We start from the raw sequence: 15,658 nt of genomic DNA on the forward strand, positions 1-15,658 counted from the left end.
CTGCCCTGGGAACTGCAGGGCACCAGTGGACATGGGGCTGGCTGGAGGCAGGGCAGGGGCTGACTGGAGGTAGGGTCTGGCTGCAGGCAGGGCAAGGGGTGCGGGGCTGGCTGGAGACAGGGGTGTGCGGGGCTGGCTGGCTTCAGGCAGCGGTCGCGGCAGGGGTTGGCTGGAGACTGGGCAGGGGGTGCAGGGTAGGGTTACCATATTTTGAGTGTCCAAAAAGAGGACACTCCACGGGGCCCCGCCCCCGCCCCCACCCCCAGCCCTGCCCACGTCCCCGCCCCAACTCCACCCCTTCCCCCAAAGTCCTCGCCCCAACTCCGCCCACTCCCCTGCTTCCCACGAACATTTGATTCGCGGGAAGCCTGAAGCAGGAAGCAGGTAAGCTGTGGGGGGGGGGAGGAGGCGCGGCCCAGTCTGGCCCCCTCCGGTGGCCGGCCCCGGCCCCAGCGTCTCCAGCCTGGCTCGGCTCGGGCCCTAGGATGCTGGCCCTGGGCCAGCCCCCGGCCGAGCACCCCCAGGCCAGCACCGCCGGCCCCCGGCCCAGCCCCAGCCCGCAGCCCAGCACGGCCCCGGCCTCGGCCCAGCAGCCCCAGCCTCCGGCCCAGCGCCCCCAGCCCAGCACCACCGGGCCCGGCCCGGCCCCCGGCCCCGGCCCAGCCCCCGGCCCAGCACCGCCGGCCCCGGCCCGGCCCCCGGCCCAGCACCCAGTGGCACCGGATTTTCCCGGACATGTTCGGCTTTTTGGGATTTCCCCCGGACGGGGATTTGAGTCCCAAAAAGCCGGACATGTCCGGGAAAATCCGGACGTATGGTAACCCTAGTGCAGGGCTGGTGTGGGCAGGGCAGGGAGTGCAGGGCTGGTGTGGGCAGGGGTGTGTGGGGGGCTGGCTGGCTTCGGGCAGGGCCACACGGGAGTGCGGCAGGGGTTGGCTAGAGACAGGGCAGAGGGTGCGGCAGGGGCTGGCTGTGGGCGGGGATGCAGGGCTGGCTGCAGGCAGGGCAGAGGGTGCAGGGCTGGTGCGGGCAGGAGGTGCAGGGCTGGAGGCAGGGCAGGGGGTGCAGCAGGGGCTGGCTGCGGGCAGGGGGTGCAGGGCTGGCTGGAGACAGGGGCTGGCTGCGGGCAGGGCAGGGGGTGCGGGGCTGGTGTGGGCAGGGGGTGCAGCAGAGGCAGCTGGAGCCCCGGCCCTTTAAATAGCCGTGGGAGCCCTGGGGAAGCTATCCCAGGGCTCTGGGGGCTATTTAAAGGGCCCGGGGCTCCCTGCTTCTACCGCCCCGGCCCTTTAAATAGCCGTGGGAGCCCTGGGGAAGCGGCGGGGCTCCAGCGGCTATTTAAAGGGCTGGGGCGGTAGAGGCAGCAGGAGCCCCGGACTTTTTAAATAGCCCCCAGAGCCCCGCAGCCCTACCCCAGGGCTCCAACCGTGGGGCTCTGGTGGCAATTTAAAGGGCCTGGGAGCCCCAGGCCCTTTAAATTGCCCCCTGGGGAAGCTGGGCCACCCCGGTACAGCGCACCGGCTCTTGCCGGTATGCCGTACCGGGGCTTGGGCGCGGGGCCCTCTTAGGCGCGGGGCCCGATTCAGGGGAATTGGTTGAATTGGCCTAAAGCCGGCCCTGCCCTCTGGGGCTCCACGTTTATCATCTCTCAGTGATATGGGAACACATGTGCTGAGTTTACAAGTAAAAAGATGCTGTTTTCTAACTGCCAGTCCCACAATTCATCCTTGCCTATAAAATATGCAGGTGATACCAAACTGGGAGAGGTTGCAAGCAGTTTGGTGGACAAGATTAGAATTCAAAGTGGCCTTGACAAATTGGAGAATTGGTCTGAATTCGACAAGATGAAATTCAATAAAGATAAGTGCAAAATACTTCACTTAGGAAAGAAAAATCAAATGCACAAATACAAAATGGGGAATAACTGGCTACATGGTAATACTGCTGACAAGGATCTGGGGATTACAGTGCATCATAAATTGAATATAAGTTAACAATGTGATGCAGCTGTGAAAAAAGCTAATATAATTGTGGAGTGTATTAACAAGAGCGTTGTATATAAGACTCTAAAGGTAATTGTCCTGCTCTACTCAGCATTGGTGAGGCCTCAGCTGGAGTACTATGTACAATTCTGGTCTCCATGCTTTAGGAAAGATGTGGACAAATTGGAGAGAGCCCAGAGGAGAACAATAAAGATGATAAAAGGTTTAGAAAACCTGATCTATGAGGAAAGGTTAAATTAACTGGGGATATTTAGTCTGGAGAAAAGAAGACTGAGGGGGAACCTGATAGGCTTAAAATATGTTAAGGGCTGTTATAAAGAGGATGGTGATCAGTTGTTCGCAGGGGCGGCTCTAGGCACCAGCAAAGCAAGCACGTGCTTGGGGCAGCCCATTTGCAGGGGCGGCAGGGATCCAGCATGGGAGCTGAGAACCAACAGGGGGCTCTGGGAGCTGTATTTCCTTGGTTAGCTCCCTGCCTATAGAGCCAGCCCTGGAGCAGGGAAAGAACTACATTTCCCAGCATTCCCTTGGCCACTACCAACAGGAAAGGGGGAGGGAGTGAGGAAGCTGAGACCTCATGCTGCAGCCTGCTATGAATGGAGAGCTGCACTGTGAGTAGGGATTCCATATTTTAACATTCAAAAAATAGGACACTCCACGGGGAGGGTAGCCCCACCCTGCCCTCATCCACTCCCTCCGACTGCCCCCCACAGAAACCCCAACCCATCCAACCCCCTTGCTCCCTGTCCCCTGTGATGTCGTGGTCGGAGTCTGCTATAGACCACCAGACCAGGGGGATGAGGTGGACGAGGCTTTCTTCTGGCAACTAGCAGAAGTTGCTAGATCGCAGGCCCTGGTTCTCATGGGAGACTTTAATCACCCTGATATCTGCTGGGAGAGCAATACAGCGGTGCACAGACAATCCAGGAAGTTTTTGGAAAGTGTAGGGGACAATTTCCTGGTGCAAGTGCTGGAGGAACCAACTAGGGGCAGAGCTTTTCTTGACCTGCTGCTCACAAACAGGGAAGAATTAGTAGGGGAAGCAAAAGTGGATGGGAACCTGGGAGGCAGTGACCCTGAGATGGTCGAGTTCAGGTTCCTAACACAAGGAAGAAAGGAGAGCAGCAGAATATGGACTCTGGACTTCAGAAAAGCAGACTTTGACTCCCTCAGGGAACAGATGGGCAGGATCCCCTGGGAGAATAACATGAAGGGCAAAGGGGTCCAGGAGAGCTGGGTGTATTTAAAAGAATCCTTATTGCGGTTGCAGGAACAAACCATCCTGATGTGTAGAAAGAATAGTAAATATGGCAGGTGACCAGCTTCGCTAAACAGTGAAATCCTTGCTGATCTTAAACGCAAAAAAGAAGCTTACAAGAAGTGGAAGATTGGACAAATGACCAGGGAGGAGTATAACAATATTGCTCAGGCATGCAGGAGTGAAATCAGGAAGGCCAAATCACACTTGGAGTTGCAGCTAGCAAGAGATGTTAAGAGTAACAAGAAGGGTTTCTTCAGGTATGTTAGCAACAAGAAGAAAGTCAAGGAAAGTGTGAGCCCCTTACTGAATGAGGGAGGCAACCTAGTGACAGAGGATGTGGAAAAAGCTAATGTAATCAATGATTTTTTTGCCTCTGTCTTCACGAACAAGGTCAGCTCCCAGACTGCTGCACTGGGCAGCACAGTATGGGGAGAAGGTGACCAGCCTTCTGTGGAGAAAGAAGTGGTTTGGGACTATTTAGAAAAACTGGACGTGCACAAGTCCATGGGGCCAGATGCGCTGCATCCAAGGGTGCTAAAGGAGTTGGCGGATGAGATTGCAGACCCATTAGCCATTATTTTTGAAAACTCATGGCGATCGGGGGAGGTCCCGGATGACTGGAAAAAGGCTAATGTAGTGCCCATTTTTAAAAAAGGGAAGAAGGAGGATCCAGGGAACTACAGGCCAGTCAGCCTCACCTCAGTCCCTGGAAAAATCATGGAGCAGGTCCTCAAGGAATCAATTATGAAACACTTAGAGGAGAGGAAAGTGATCAGGAACAGTCAGCATGGATTCACCAAGGGGAAGTCGTGCCTGACTAACCTAATTGCCTTCTATGATGAGATAACTGGCTCTGTGGATGAGGGGAAAGCAGTGGATGTGTTATTCCTTGACTTTAGCAAAGCTTTTGATACGGTCTCCCACAGTATTCTTGCCGCCAAGTTAAAGAAGTATGGGCTGGATGAATGGACTGTAAGGTGGATAGAAAGCTGGCTAGATCGTCGGGCTCAACGGGTAGTGATCAATGGCTCCATGTCTAGTTGGCAGCCGGTTTCAAGCGGAGTGTCCCAAGGGTCGGTCCTGGGGCCGGTTTTGTTTAATATCTTTATTAATGATCTGGAGGATGGTGTGGAGTGCACTCTCAGCAACTTTGCAGATGACACTAAACTGGGAGGCATGGTAGATACACTAGAGGGTAGGGATCGGATACAGAGGGACCTAGACAAATCAGAGCATTGGGCCAAAAAAAACCTGATGAGGTTCAACAAGGACAAGTGCAGAGTCCTGCACTTAGGATGGAAGAATCCCATGCACTGCTACAGACTAGGTACCGAATGGCTAGGTAGCAGTTCTGCAGAAAAGGACCTAGGGGTCACAGTGGACGAGAAGCTGGATATGAGTTAACAGTGTGCTCTTGTTGCCAATAAGGCTAACGGCATTTTGGGCTGTATAAGTAGGGGCATTGCCAGCAGATCGAGGAACGTGATCGTTCCCCTTTATTCGACATTGGTGAGGCCTCATCTGGAGTACTGTGTCCAGTTTTGGGCCCCACACTACAAGAAGGATGTGAAAAAATTGGAAAGAGTCCAGCGGAAGGCAACAAAAATGATTAGGGGTCTGGAGCACATGACTTATGAGGAGAGGCTGAGGGAACTGGGATTGTTTAGTCTCCAGAAGAGAAGAATGAGGGGGGATTTGATAGCTGCTTTCAACTACCTGAAGGGGGGTTCCAAAGAGGATGGAGCTTGGCTGTTCTTAGTGGTGGCAGATGACAGAACAAGGAGCAATGGTCTCAAGTTGCAGTGGGGGAGGTCTAGGTTGGATATTAGGAAACACTATTTCACTAGGAGGGTGGTGAAGCACTGGAATGCGTTACCTAGGGAGGTGGTGGAGTCTTCTTCCTTGGAGGTTTTTAAGGCCCGGCTTGACAAAGCCTTGGCTGGGATGATTTAGTTGGGAATTGGTCCTGCTTTGAGCAGGGGGTTGGACTAGATGACCTCCTGAGGTCCCTTCCAACCCTGATATTCTATGATTCTATGATCACCCCCTGCTGGGACCCCTGCCCCAACTTCCCCCCAGGACTCCACCCCCTCTCTAAGCCCCAATGGTCCTTGTCCTCAACTGCCCCCTCCTGAGACCCCCCCCAACTTCCTCCCTAGGACCCCACCCCCTACCTCTCCCCTGACAAACCCCTGGGACTCCCATGCCTATGCAACTGCTGCCTGTCCCCTGACTGCCCCCGCGAACCTCTGCCCCATCCAACCCCCCTTGCTTCCTGTCCCTTGACTGCCCCCCCTGGAACTCCCTACCCCTTCTCCAACCCCCCAGCTCCCTTACCGTGCTACTCAGACCAGCGTGTCTGGCTTCGCGCAGTGCCAGACACGCTACTGCATACATGCTGCCGTGCTACCCTGCGGAGCCACAGGCCCCCCTCCCCATCCCCCCACCCCCAGCACCTGCCTTCCAGATTTGAACACCTCAAAATTCAGGAGTGCTCAAGCTCAGTTTGGGCAGCTGTTACTTCATTTCTCCCAAATCAAATATACTGATCCACTGTAACTTGCTGTAGAAAAAGTAGGATAAAATTGAGCAAGAAATGCTTCCCAGTGGCTATTAGGACTGGAATTGCTATTTTCAACAGCCATTGTCTTTTTTGTTTGTTTGTTTGTTTGTTTAAAAGGAAGACAGTGATATTGCATTGGCAAATTCCCCATAGAAAGAAAGAGTGGAACAAAAGAATAATAAAGGCACCTCAACTTTTCCTCATTTATGTAGGACAGTCTTATAATATGCATCCAGATATCCTCCAATCACACAAGCTGAAAATTGTTCCACTTTACTGCAGTTCTGTAACCATATGGGAACCAATCCTGTCTGTGTTCTGTGCACATCTAAAATTCCTGCTGAATGACCTGCCCTGGGAGCGAGTTACCAGTGACCCAGGGCTGCGGCGGAAGGAGGGTGCAGGTGGGGGGGGGGGGGGACCCCAGAGCGGAGGCGGCAGGGTTTGTGTGTGTTTGTGGGGGAGAGCCCAGGGCTGGGGCGGCAGGGGGGTGCGGGTCAGGGGGTGAGAGCCCAGGGCTGGGGAGGCAGGGGGGTGCGGGTGGTGGAGAAGAGCCCAGGGCTGGGGTGGTAGGGGGGTGCAGCGAGGAGCCCGGGGCTGGGACGGGTGGCAGCCAAAATTTTTTTTGCTTGGGGCGGCAAAAAACCTAGAGCCGGCCCTGGTTGTTCGCCATGTCCACTGAAGGAAGAACAAGAAGCAATGGGCTTAATGTGCTGCAAGGGAGATTTAGGTTAAATATTAGGAAAATTTTCTAACCATAAGGATAGTTAAGCTCTGGAACAGGCTTCCAAGGGAGGTTGTGAAATACCTGTCACTGGAGGTTTTTAAGAACAGTTGGGCAGACTGTCAGGGATGGTCTAGGTTTCCTTGGTCCTACCTCAGGGCAGGGGGCTGGACTTGAGGATCTCTTGTGGTCCCTGCCAGCCCTACATTTCTATGATTCTGGGCTTTGAGAATCAAGCTGGGCTCTTTGCTTCTCACACATAATCAACACCAGGAATAAAAGTTTTGCAGACTAACTGCTGCCTTCATTAGATCCCTATATCTGAGTTCCAGATGTTCTGTATCCTCTATTACAATGAACGATATCCCACTCACCATAAACACAGAGTCAAGCCATCCCAGCTGACCCCCCTATTTTTGCTGCTTCATTAATGTTCTCCAAAATGGCCTTTTTGAGTCACATTTTCTCCAGCTTTTATCATAGCCCAAAAGGCAATTTGTATGGAAAGCTAAAATAAAATCACTTGAGTTGGGGTGTAAGAAGTATAATACACGTCTTTCCACATTCTGCTTCCTCTTCAATCTGCCTATATGCGTCTCAGCCCCCTGCTGCTGCCTGCCTCCATTCTACCCCTCATCCCCGATTTACTTTCTCCTGATCCAGTAATTGCTGGAATGAGAGTGATTGGAATCTGTCTCAAGCCCAGTGTGTGTGATTTGTGCCACGCTCACACCCAGTCTGTCATTTTCATTGGAGATAGTAGGGTGGGATGGTTTGTAAGGAGAGGTTTTTTTTAACTGGCTGTATCCTGATCAAACCCCATTCGGTGAGCTTGAGCTCCAAGGCTCAGCTCCTCAGCTCCTCATTGTATGTGATGTCTCAGGTTCTGCTCTGAACACAGGAGGGCACACTAGCTAGCTTTCATCACTTGTTTTGTTCTCTCTTCTCTGTATGTTCCTAGCATTATGAGATGGGAGTTGGAATCAATGGGGTTTGGGCACCTAAATACCTTTGACGATCTGGGCCTTAGTGCCTTTCTAGACCAAGTTAAGTTACTCATTCAGTCTTTGATCAGAGCATGGAGGCTCCTCAAGGAGCCCCCACCCCACTTACACAAATACTTGAGAGGAGGTATAGGGCTTCATTCTCTTCTGGCTCATGTTGTGGGACCAAGCCACATCTTTTAATCAGAGCTTAGCAATAACGGAATATCTCAGTCTAGACACTGAGGGCACCTTCTGACCTATACAGTGGGGTGTGAGATGAGATCTTAGTAAATCCAAATTACTTCAATGTGGAAAAGGTCAGGAGGACTGATTGGCTCATGGGAAGGGAATACAGAGCCTTTCCCCCCCACTGCAGTAGTTACAATCCAGCCCTATGATGGGGGGAAGTGGGGCTGGCTGTCTTAGATGGGGGAGTGAAATCAATGGGTACAGAGCTTTTCACCTATAGGGCACAAGTCCCAAGATAGTATTAACTGTAAGTAGTTTAGTCTCTGTTCCTTGGCCACCACATGAAATGAGCTGGGTTTTCAGTCAATCTATGTACCAAATTCACTGCAATTGACACTAATCAGACTATGATTGAGTGGGCCACAGAGCGAAGCATTGCCCCCCCCCCAAAAAAAACAAAAACAAAAAAAACCCTGGGTCATTTCTGTAGGGCTGAGGTTATGGTGTTGGAAGGGGCCAGGGTGCCTGCGGGAGGGTACCACTGCCAGTGCTGTACCTGCCTTCTGAATGCCAGTCCCTGGTAGGGTTGCTAGTTTTGGTTGGACATATTCCTGGAGGTTCCATCACATGACATAATCTTTAAATACAGATTAATTCCTGGAGACTCCAGCACAATCCTGGAGGGTTTGCAAGGCCAGTCCCCAGGGAACTGCCAAGCTGACCCCTTTCCTTAGGATCCACGTTCCCGGTATAAGAGCACAGCGGGGCTCTTCCCCTGAAGGAGGATCTCTTTGGTGTGGAGTGTGACCGCTCTACTCCCTCTCTCCGCAAGTGGGGGCAGCGGAAGGGGAGGGCAAGGCAGAGAGAGCAAGAGGAAGAGGACACTGCAACCTACTTGAATAATTGATAGCGCGAGGAGGGGGGAGCGTATGCGGGAGCAGCTGGACTCCCTGTGTCTCCATCCGCTCACCAGCCGGGGATGAGAGAGCCCAGCTCAGGTAGGGGAGCGCAGCTGCTTTTCATTCTCTCCTCTCCTGCAATGCCAATTAAATGTGTTTTGTGATCCGGAGGGGGGGACAGAGACAGCTGGGCAGGGGCTCACGCGGGTCCCCCAGGCACGGTGCAGGGAACGGAGCTTGACTGAGGGAGTTTCAGTTACAAGGGGGAGGTGGCTCTGGGGTATTTTGTAGAGAAATTGTGCTGTAATGCAGTGCTCAGAGAGGCAGGGGTTGGCCAGAGGCAGAGAACGTGGTAGGGTAGGCTACGTGGAGAGGGAGTGAGACAGAGACACTGGGCAGGGGGAGAGGGAGGGGGGGTTAAAGGGGTTTGTCTGAGGGATTTCACCTTTATCCTCCCAACCTAATGGCATCAAATCTTGAGCCCAGAATTGATGGACCGTGGGAGGTGCCATCTGTGCACATCTGGCACTGGCACAGGGGACTGTGTGTTGGTGAGTGTGTCTGCGTTTGTGTGGACATGCTTGTGTGCAACTGTGTGTGCAGATGTGGCTTTGTGTGTCGTGTGTGTGTGTGCGTGGCTGCACCTGTGAAGCTGTTTGCTGATTTATTAATGTTGCACAGTATTAATAAGTACAGAGGGAGACAGTTTCTGTGAGGACGAGTTTACAGTCTGAGGGGTTATGTTTGTGTGATTGCCTGTGCCTGTGTGTTTCTGTGCATGCATTCCCTTCTGTGAGCTAATGTCTCACATCAGATGTGCTTACAGTGACTCAATTAATAGATGCATCGTGCTGAGATCAATTTGTGTTAGAGTAAATCCAAACCTTTCCAGCTCAAACTTACACATATTCAGAATGAATGACCTAACACACTGACCCATACATCCTGAAACATACTCATTAACACAACTGGATGCATGTGCCCATACAGTCAGGTGGCATCATTGTATTTAGTGTGTACCCACAGGCAATCTTTGGCTTGAGTGCAAGTTGAGGGCAGCAGTTTTTGAGAGTGGTTGTGTATTAGCAGGGCCGGCTCCAGGCACCAGCCCACCAACCATGTGCTTGGGGTGGCACCTGGAGGGGGGCGGCGCGGCGCTCCGGCCCGAGAGCGGGACCACGACTGGGCTCGCCGCCCTTCCCGCTGCGCTCCGGCCGCTGGGGAGAGCGGAGCCCCGGCCGGGCTCGCCGCCCTCCCCCCAGCGCTCTGGCCGCCGGGGAGAGCGGAGCCACGGCGGGCTCGCCGCCCTCCCCCCGGCGCTCTGGCCGCCGGGGAGAGCGGAGCCGCGGCCAGGCTCGGTGCCCTCCCCTGCCGCGCTCGGGGGGGGGCGGCGGGAGGCTTTTTTGCCTGGGGCGGCAAAAAAGCCAGAGCCGGCCCTGTGTATTAGTAGTATACTGAGGGGCAGCGAGTGCCAGGGAGTTGTGACTACATGTTGAAGTGAGGCTTGTTTGAGGAGGGAAGCTGTTTGTAACTAGATTGTGTGCTGGGGACCTGTGGGTGCTGAGTTGCTGAGGGAGCTGTTTTGCAGTTGTATATTGGGGTTGTGTACTTTGGTTCTATAAAGTTGTGATGCAGTGAAATGAAAGCCAGGCCTAACATACCTAGAGAACCAGTAATAAGAGCGCTCTAATCTCCACTCCCCATGAGGCAATTCTCCACAGAGTACAAGACCCTTCACCTGTCCAAATTTCATTTTCCCATATGCTCCCTCTTTGTTCTAGTTTAGCTAATCTCCCCTTCCCACTCAGAAATTCCCACATTGTGAGTACACAGTTCCTCTCATTCCCCAGCAACAGAGATGGAGGGACAGAGACAGAGAGAATAGCCATGATCTGTTCTTGCCGGGTCCTAAAGCTTCCAGCCAGCTTCAGCTCCTCATTGTATGTGATGCCTCAGGTTCAGCTCTGAACACAGGAGGGCACACTAGCTAGCTTTCATCACTTGTTTTGTTCTCTCTTCTCTGTATGTTCCCAGCATTATGAGATGGGAGTTGCTTGGGGGGGGATCTGTGCTTGACCTGGACAATGATGCACAGCCAGGTCACTTGCAATTCCATTGGCCTTTCATGACAAGAACATTTTGGAGGCAGTAGAACAACATTCCCACACTCATGTCCCCAACAGGAGGCATTATACCACCCTCTCTCCTTTTCTTTCTTTCTACCCCATCTATATCTGGTATTTCCTGTATAGTACATGCAGCCATACTCTGTGTGTCTCTCCTACCCTCTCATTTCCTCTGCTCCTTCCTACCCCTCTGTGACTTTCTTTTCTTTACTACTCCTCCTCCTACCTCCGTTTGTCTCCCTTTTTGTTCTCTTTCTCTCTGTCTCTCCTTTCACTCTTTGCCTTTCTTTCTCTTTCTCCCCCAGTGATTAAAGTAGCTCAAGTTGAGCGCGGGAGCTGACCAGCTGTAGTGGCTGCTGTCACAGGGTCTTGATATTATGTGGTGACGGAGCATTACATCATCTGTGGCATTGGGACTCACATAGCAAGGGGAAGAGATTGGGGGCAGAGAGGAAATGTATCTGAAAGGGCTCCAAGTCCCCAAGCAACAGGGCCACAGACAGGTAAACACAACCATGTGTGTATGTCTGTGGGGTGGGGGACAGTGCCCCCAACCACAGTCTCTACCAGGATGGAGAATCTATACTGATGTGAAAGCAAAGAAATTTGGGTAGGCCTGGGCAATTCTGACCCGCCAAAGGTGTGAAATGCCCGATACCATAGCTTGCGCACTCCAACGGCTAGACATTTCACAAGAGAGATTTTATGCCAAGTCTCCTCATTATGTATTATTTACTGCCTAGAGGGGGTGGAGCTAGAAGGGGTTGGTACAGCCTTTCCTTCCCTGTGTAGGGAATGGGAGGCAGTACGGGATTGCTCCTGTGACCCTCTCTTCCTGTAGGGTATGGCAAGCTGGCTGGGAGGGAAATACTCTACATTAGAGGAGGGGAGGGAAATAGGGGTCTCTTCTTCCCCTCTCAGGTTCTGCTGCCACTTTACCCACTGGCAGAAAATTCTGGGAACCCCTGAAATTCCTCAGCCAATCATCAGGTCCCTCGGTTAATCCTACCTGAGATTCCCCTTCCTGGAGGTCCTCATCTCAACAGCCTGGCAGGAGAGGATGTGTGGGGAGAGCTGAGCTCTCCAAGCCATGGAAAAGGAACAGTCTCACATTAATTTCTGCTCTCTCCCTGCCTCCTGTTTCTCAGTCTCTCAGTCTCTCTCTGCGATGCTCTCACTCTCTGCTGCTCACAGGGTGTCCCGCAGCGTCTCCCTGGGAGCTTCCTGCCCTCATGTGGCTCATGCCCGGCCCTAGCTGTGAGCAGCTCTTTCCTTTCTCTCATTTGAAGTGTGTCTCGGGAAAGAGAAGCAGGTGGGGGTTGGGGCTTGGGGGGCAGAGGAGGGAGCCTGTGCCCTCCAGAGACAGGGAGGTGAGTCTATACCCTGCTGCATGCCGAGACGAGAGGAGAGGAAGCTGGCAAGCAGGAGAGCCAGGAATCCACCTTCAGCAGGGAGAAGAGTAGAGAATGTTTTCTCGGAAGCGCAGTTTCACCTTCGGAGCCTATGAAGGGTATGTACCTGTACCAGCCCCTGGCTCCCTCTCACAGACCTTGCATTATGCAGCCTCTTCCTGCCAGAACCCTGGCGAAGCTGTGGGAGTGGGTTAAAACTAGAGAGGGAAACCTTCAGGGAAATTCACATATGCATCTCTGCTCCATCACCCCAGCCTCATCTCCATCCTTCTGATATTGGGACAATCTCCTCTCCTTTCTCCAGCAGAGAGAAGGCTTTCCCTGGCCTGTGGGCTGGGGTGGGGGAGTGACTGATTGTTTTCTTCAGGATGAGCTCTTCTTCAAAGGCTGAGACTTCAATTTCTTCCCTCCTCCCTCCCTCCCCTTAGAAGGAGACGCAGTTCCCCAGTTCTGATGTTTCTGGAGATGGCGATGGGTGTTTGAGGACGGGTGCATTTTCCTCAGGACTTCTCCTTTCAGAACAAACAGTGTAACACCTGGTGTGCCTGCAGGGCATGGACCATAGCTGTGGACCAAATGACTGCTAGAGCTTGAAGCGAGAGCTTGGGCAGTTTGCCAGGTGACCCAATATGCCTTCTCTGTCTGTTCCAGAGGCAAAAGGAGGCAGAGGCATTTAGAGGAAATCCTAAACAAAGAATGAGGACACAGTGGTTCTCAACCTGCGGACCATGGGTCACTTGCGGGCCAATCAGCACAGAGCTGCGGCCCATGTGACATCCTCAGTGCCATACAGGTAGTACTGGATGCAGCCCACATAACACATTGTGGGCCACATATGTGGCCTACAGTGGTAAATAGGTTGAGAACCACTGAGCAAGAGTGTTAGCCTTATCAGTGGCAGCTGCTCACTCTCACTTCTCTACCTCTGTCTTGCTCTCTTTCCTTTGGAGTTCAGGAATCAATCTGTGATGCAGTGGTGGGGAATGCAAAGCTCCAGCTACTACATGCTCTGGTGTTGTGATTAGGACTTGATCACCAAAACCCCAAAGAGCATGATTGGCAGAGCTGGGCACTGGAGAGAGGCCCAGGACTGGAATAGCAGGGGCTGCTGCAGGGCAAGACAAATGTTCCTCAGCATACATTTTATTTGATTTCTTCAGACCTATTTTCTAGCTGTGAATTACCTGCAGACAGATTCTAATTCTTATGAATTCGGTGATTCTTCTAAATGTTCCAGGGAACGGTTCCCATGAACATACTTCAGCTTAAGAGGGTCACTTGCCAACTATTGGCCATGGCTATTACATTGAGTTATCTGTAATTTGCTATTCATGGCCATTTGACTAGTCCCTGAAGTCACATAGTGTTGTTTCTGCTCCTGGGCTGGACTCCTAAGCCCATGACGAGCCTTCAAGATAGCCACATGCACCCTTCAACCATGAGCCCCTATGAGAATAGTTTCATGAGGATTTGGACACTTTCCCTTCCAGAGAACAACAAATCACTCCTACGAATGCCTGTGGAAGGGGAATTAAAGGGCTTGTGACATCTGTCAAAGTGGATGTGCAGGTTTTATTTTCAGGATGGAGAAGCACTGGCAGAGTATATGTGGAGATGGATAGCTGAGAGGGTTGTAAAGGGTCTTCCACAGGATTTCAGGGCTGAGTGTGGAGATTGAAGGACTGGAATAGCAGTGCATGCTGCAGGTCAGGATTGCCTAGCTACTTTTCTATTTTAAAATGTAAGCAGTAGATAGTGAGAATAATTCCAGGGATGGGTTCCTGTTTTTCTGTTTAAAGGAAGTACAGCTGTATGGTTAAGAAACATTTCTGCATAAAGAAATATCTCTTTAAAAAGTGGCATGAATTTAAACAGTTCTCAGTAAGTTTTAATATAGCATTGAATGTCCTCCCCTGGCCCTCTGCTACTTCTCTTTCCAGCCCAGTTTCCTTTGTGATTTTGTTTGGCCTGGGACACTTTGTTCTTCCTTGATAGAAGAATGTGCGGCTTAGGCTAGGTCTACACTGGCAATTGAACGACAAAACTTTTGTCTTTCAGAGGTGTTAAAAAAACACCATCACCCCCAAAGACAAAGTTTTGCTGACGACAAGCGCCAGTGTGAACAGCACTTTGTTGGCAGGAGAGCCACTCGTTGGGGGTAGAAGTTTTTTTATTCTCCTACAAACACATATGCAGAGAAATGGTCCTTCCTTGTGGGCCTGCAGAACTGCCAAGCCCCAAAGCTCAAAATTCATGAGTCAGTCTCCCAAAAATCATGAAATTTGTTTTAAAAGTTTAAGTCCCATTTTTGTCCTGTCTTCTGATTTTTTTGAATTCCCTCTGCCCACCCGCAATGTGTTTGTCTTGTTGTCAACCCTGGCAGATGTATAGTAAGGTAGGTGGTTTTGCTGAAGGAACTCTTACTAGAGGATCCAACCAAAACTGGGGTCCGATTGTGCCATGCATTTTCCATTTGCACAGTAAGGGACAGTCCCTGGCCCCGAGAGCTTGCAATTGAGTGCAAAGCATCGTGGTGAGTTTGTGATGTGGTGAGTTTGGAACTGGGACTCAGCCAGACTCATCTCATAGAGGGGCCACTGAAGATCCATTAGATGGGAACAACTTTTAATCCTTGTTGAGCAGAGAAAGATTCAAACTGGTGATCTGCAGGTGGAAGATGCTGAGTCTATACGGCATTACAAATGACTGAGGCATTCAGTCCCGCAAAAGCAGTAATCTTGCACCTTTGAGAATGAGGCTTCTTTGTGGAGAGATGAGTTTATTAAATGAAATTCCGGTCTCCTTTGGAGCTTACACAGGCAGAGTCATCCGCTCTCTGGACACACAATGTAAATCTGCCCCACTGTGCTGTCAGTCTCAGATGCACTCTGTTTGCCTGGCCCTGTTCTTAAACCCATTAACCAAGTGCAAAAAATAAAAAATAAAATGAATATTAGTACAACATTCAAATTAACTACAGTGGTTTGCATATAGACATGCCAACAATTACTCCAGGCTCCTTAGACTAACTTCTATACTGTTTTACTCCCATATGTGTCATTAGCAGGGTTTCAACCTTCAGATGCACAACACAGATCTCGTCTACTTCAACTGTAGGAGTAACTAATGGGGGAAACATGCCGTTACCCTCTATGTGGATCAGCCCACAGAGTCAGACACCAAATGCACATTGCCAGTGGGTTGCACCAGTACTCATGAGACAGCAGTAGAATGTGGGGCATCAGGATTCTTGGCCCTCAAAGCTGCTTGTGCCCTGGTGGTTACAGACAGTGTAGAGAAATGTAACAACAAACACCACCCCTATTTGGGTCATCTGTGGGGTATGAACCTGGGACCACTGATGTTAAAGCATGAACCTTTTACAGAGCTCTTAGCTTGGAAATACCAGGAGAGTCCTAAACCTCTGTGTGGTTTACCTACTAGAGGGGGACACAGAGCCATACTGTGTTAGCATGAGTTATAGAACTACTTACTTTT

At 51.6% G+C, this 15,658-nt stretch overlaps 1 protein-coding gene across 1 annotated transcript in view; it reads left to right on the forward strand.

The window, feature by feature from the left end:
- The first annotated feature begins 8,290 nt into the window (after positions 1-8,290).
- The window catches only part of LOC112119704 (rap1 GTPase-activating protein 1-like), a 63,628-nt gene continuing 56,260 nt past the window's right edge, over positions 8,291-15,658 (forward strand). Inside the window, exons 1-2 of the mRNA XM_026660234.2 lie at positions 8,291-8,303; positions 8,634-8,721. Of these exons, the coding sequence (XP_026516019.2) occupies positions 8,291-8,303; positions 8,634-8,721 (101 nt within the window). The remainder of the gene's footprint in view (positions 8,304-8,633; positions 8,722-15,658) is intronic.

The sequence above is a fragment of the Terrapene carolina genome, unplaced genomic scaffold (genome assembly GCF_002925995.2).
Source record: "Terrapene carolina triunguis isolate 2854851 unplaced genomic scaffold, T_m_triunguis-2.0 Scaffold740, whole genome shotgun sequence".
Lineage (NCBI taxonomy): Eukaryota > Metazoa > Chordata > Testudines > Emydidae > Terrapene > Terrapene triunguis.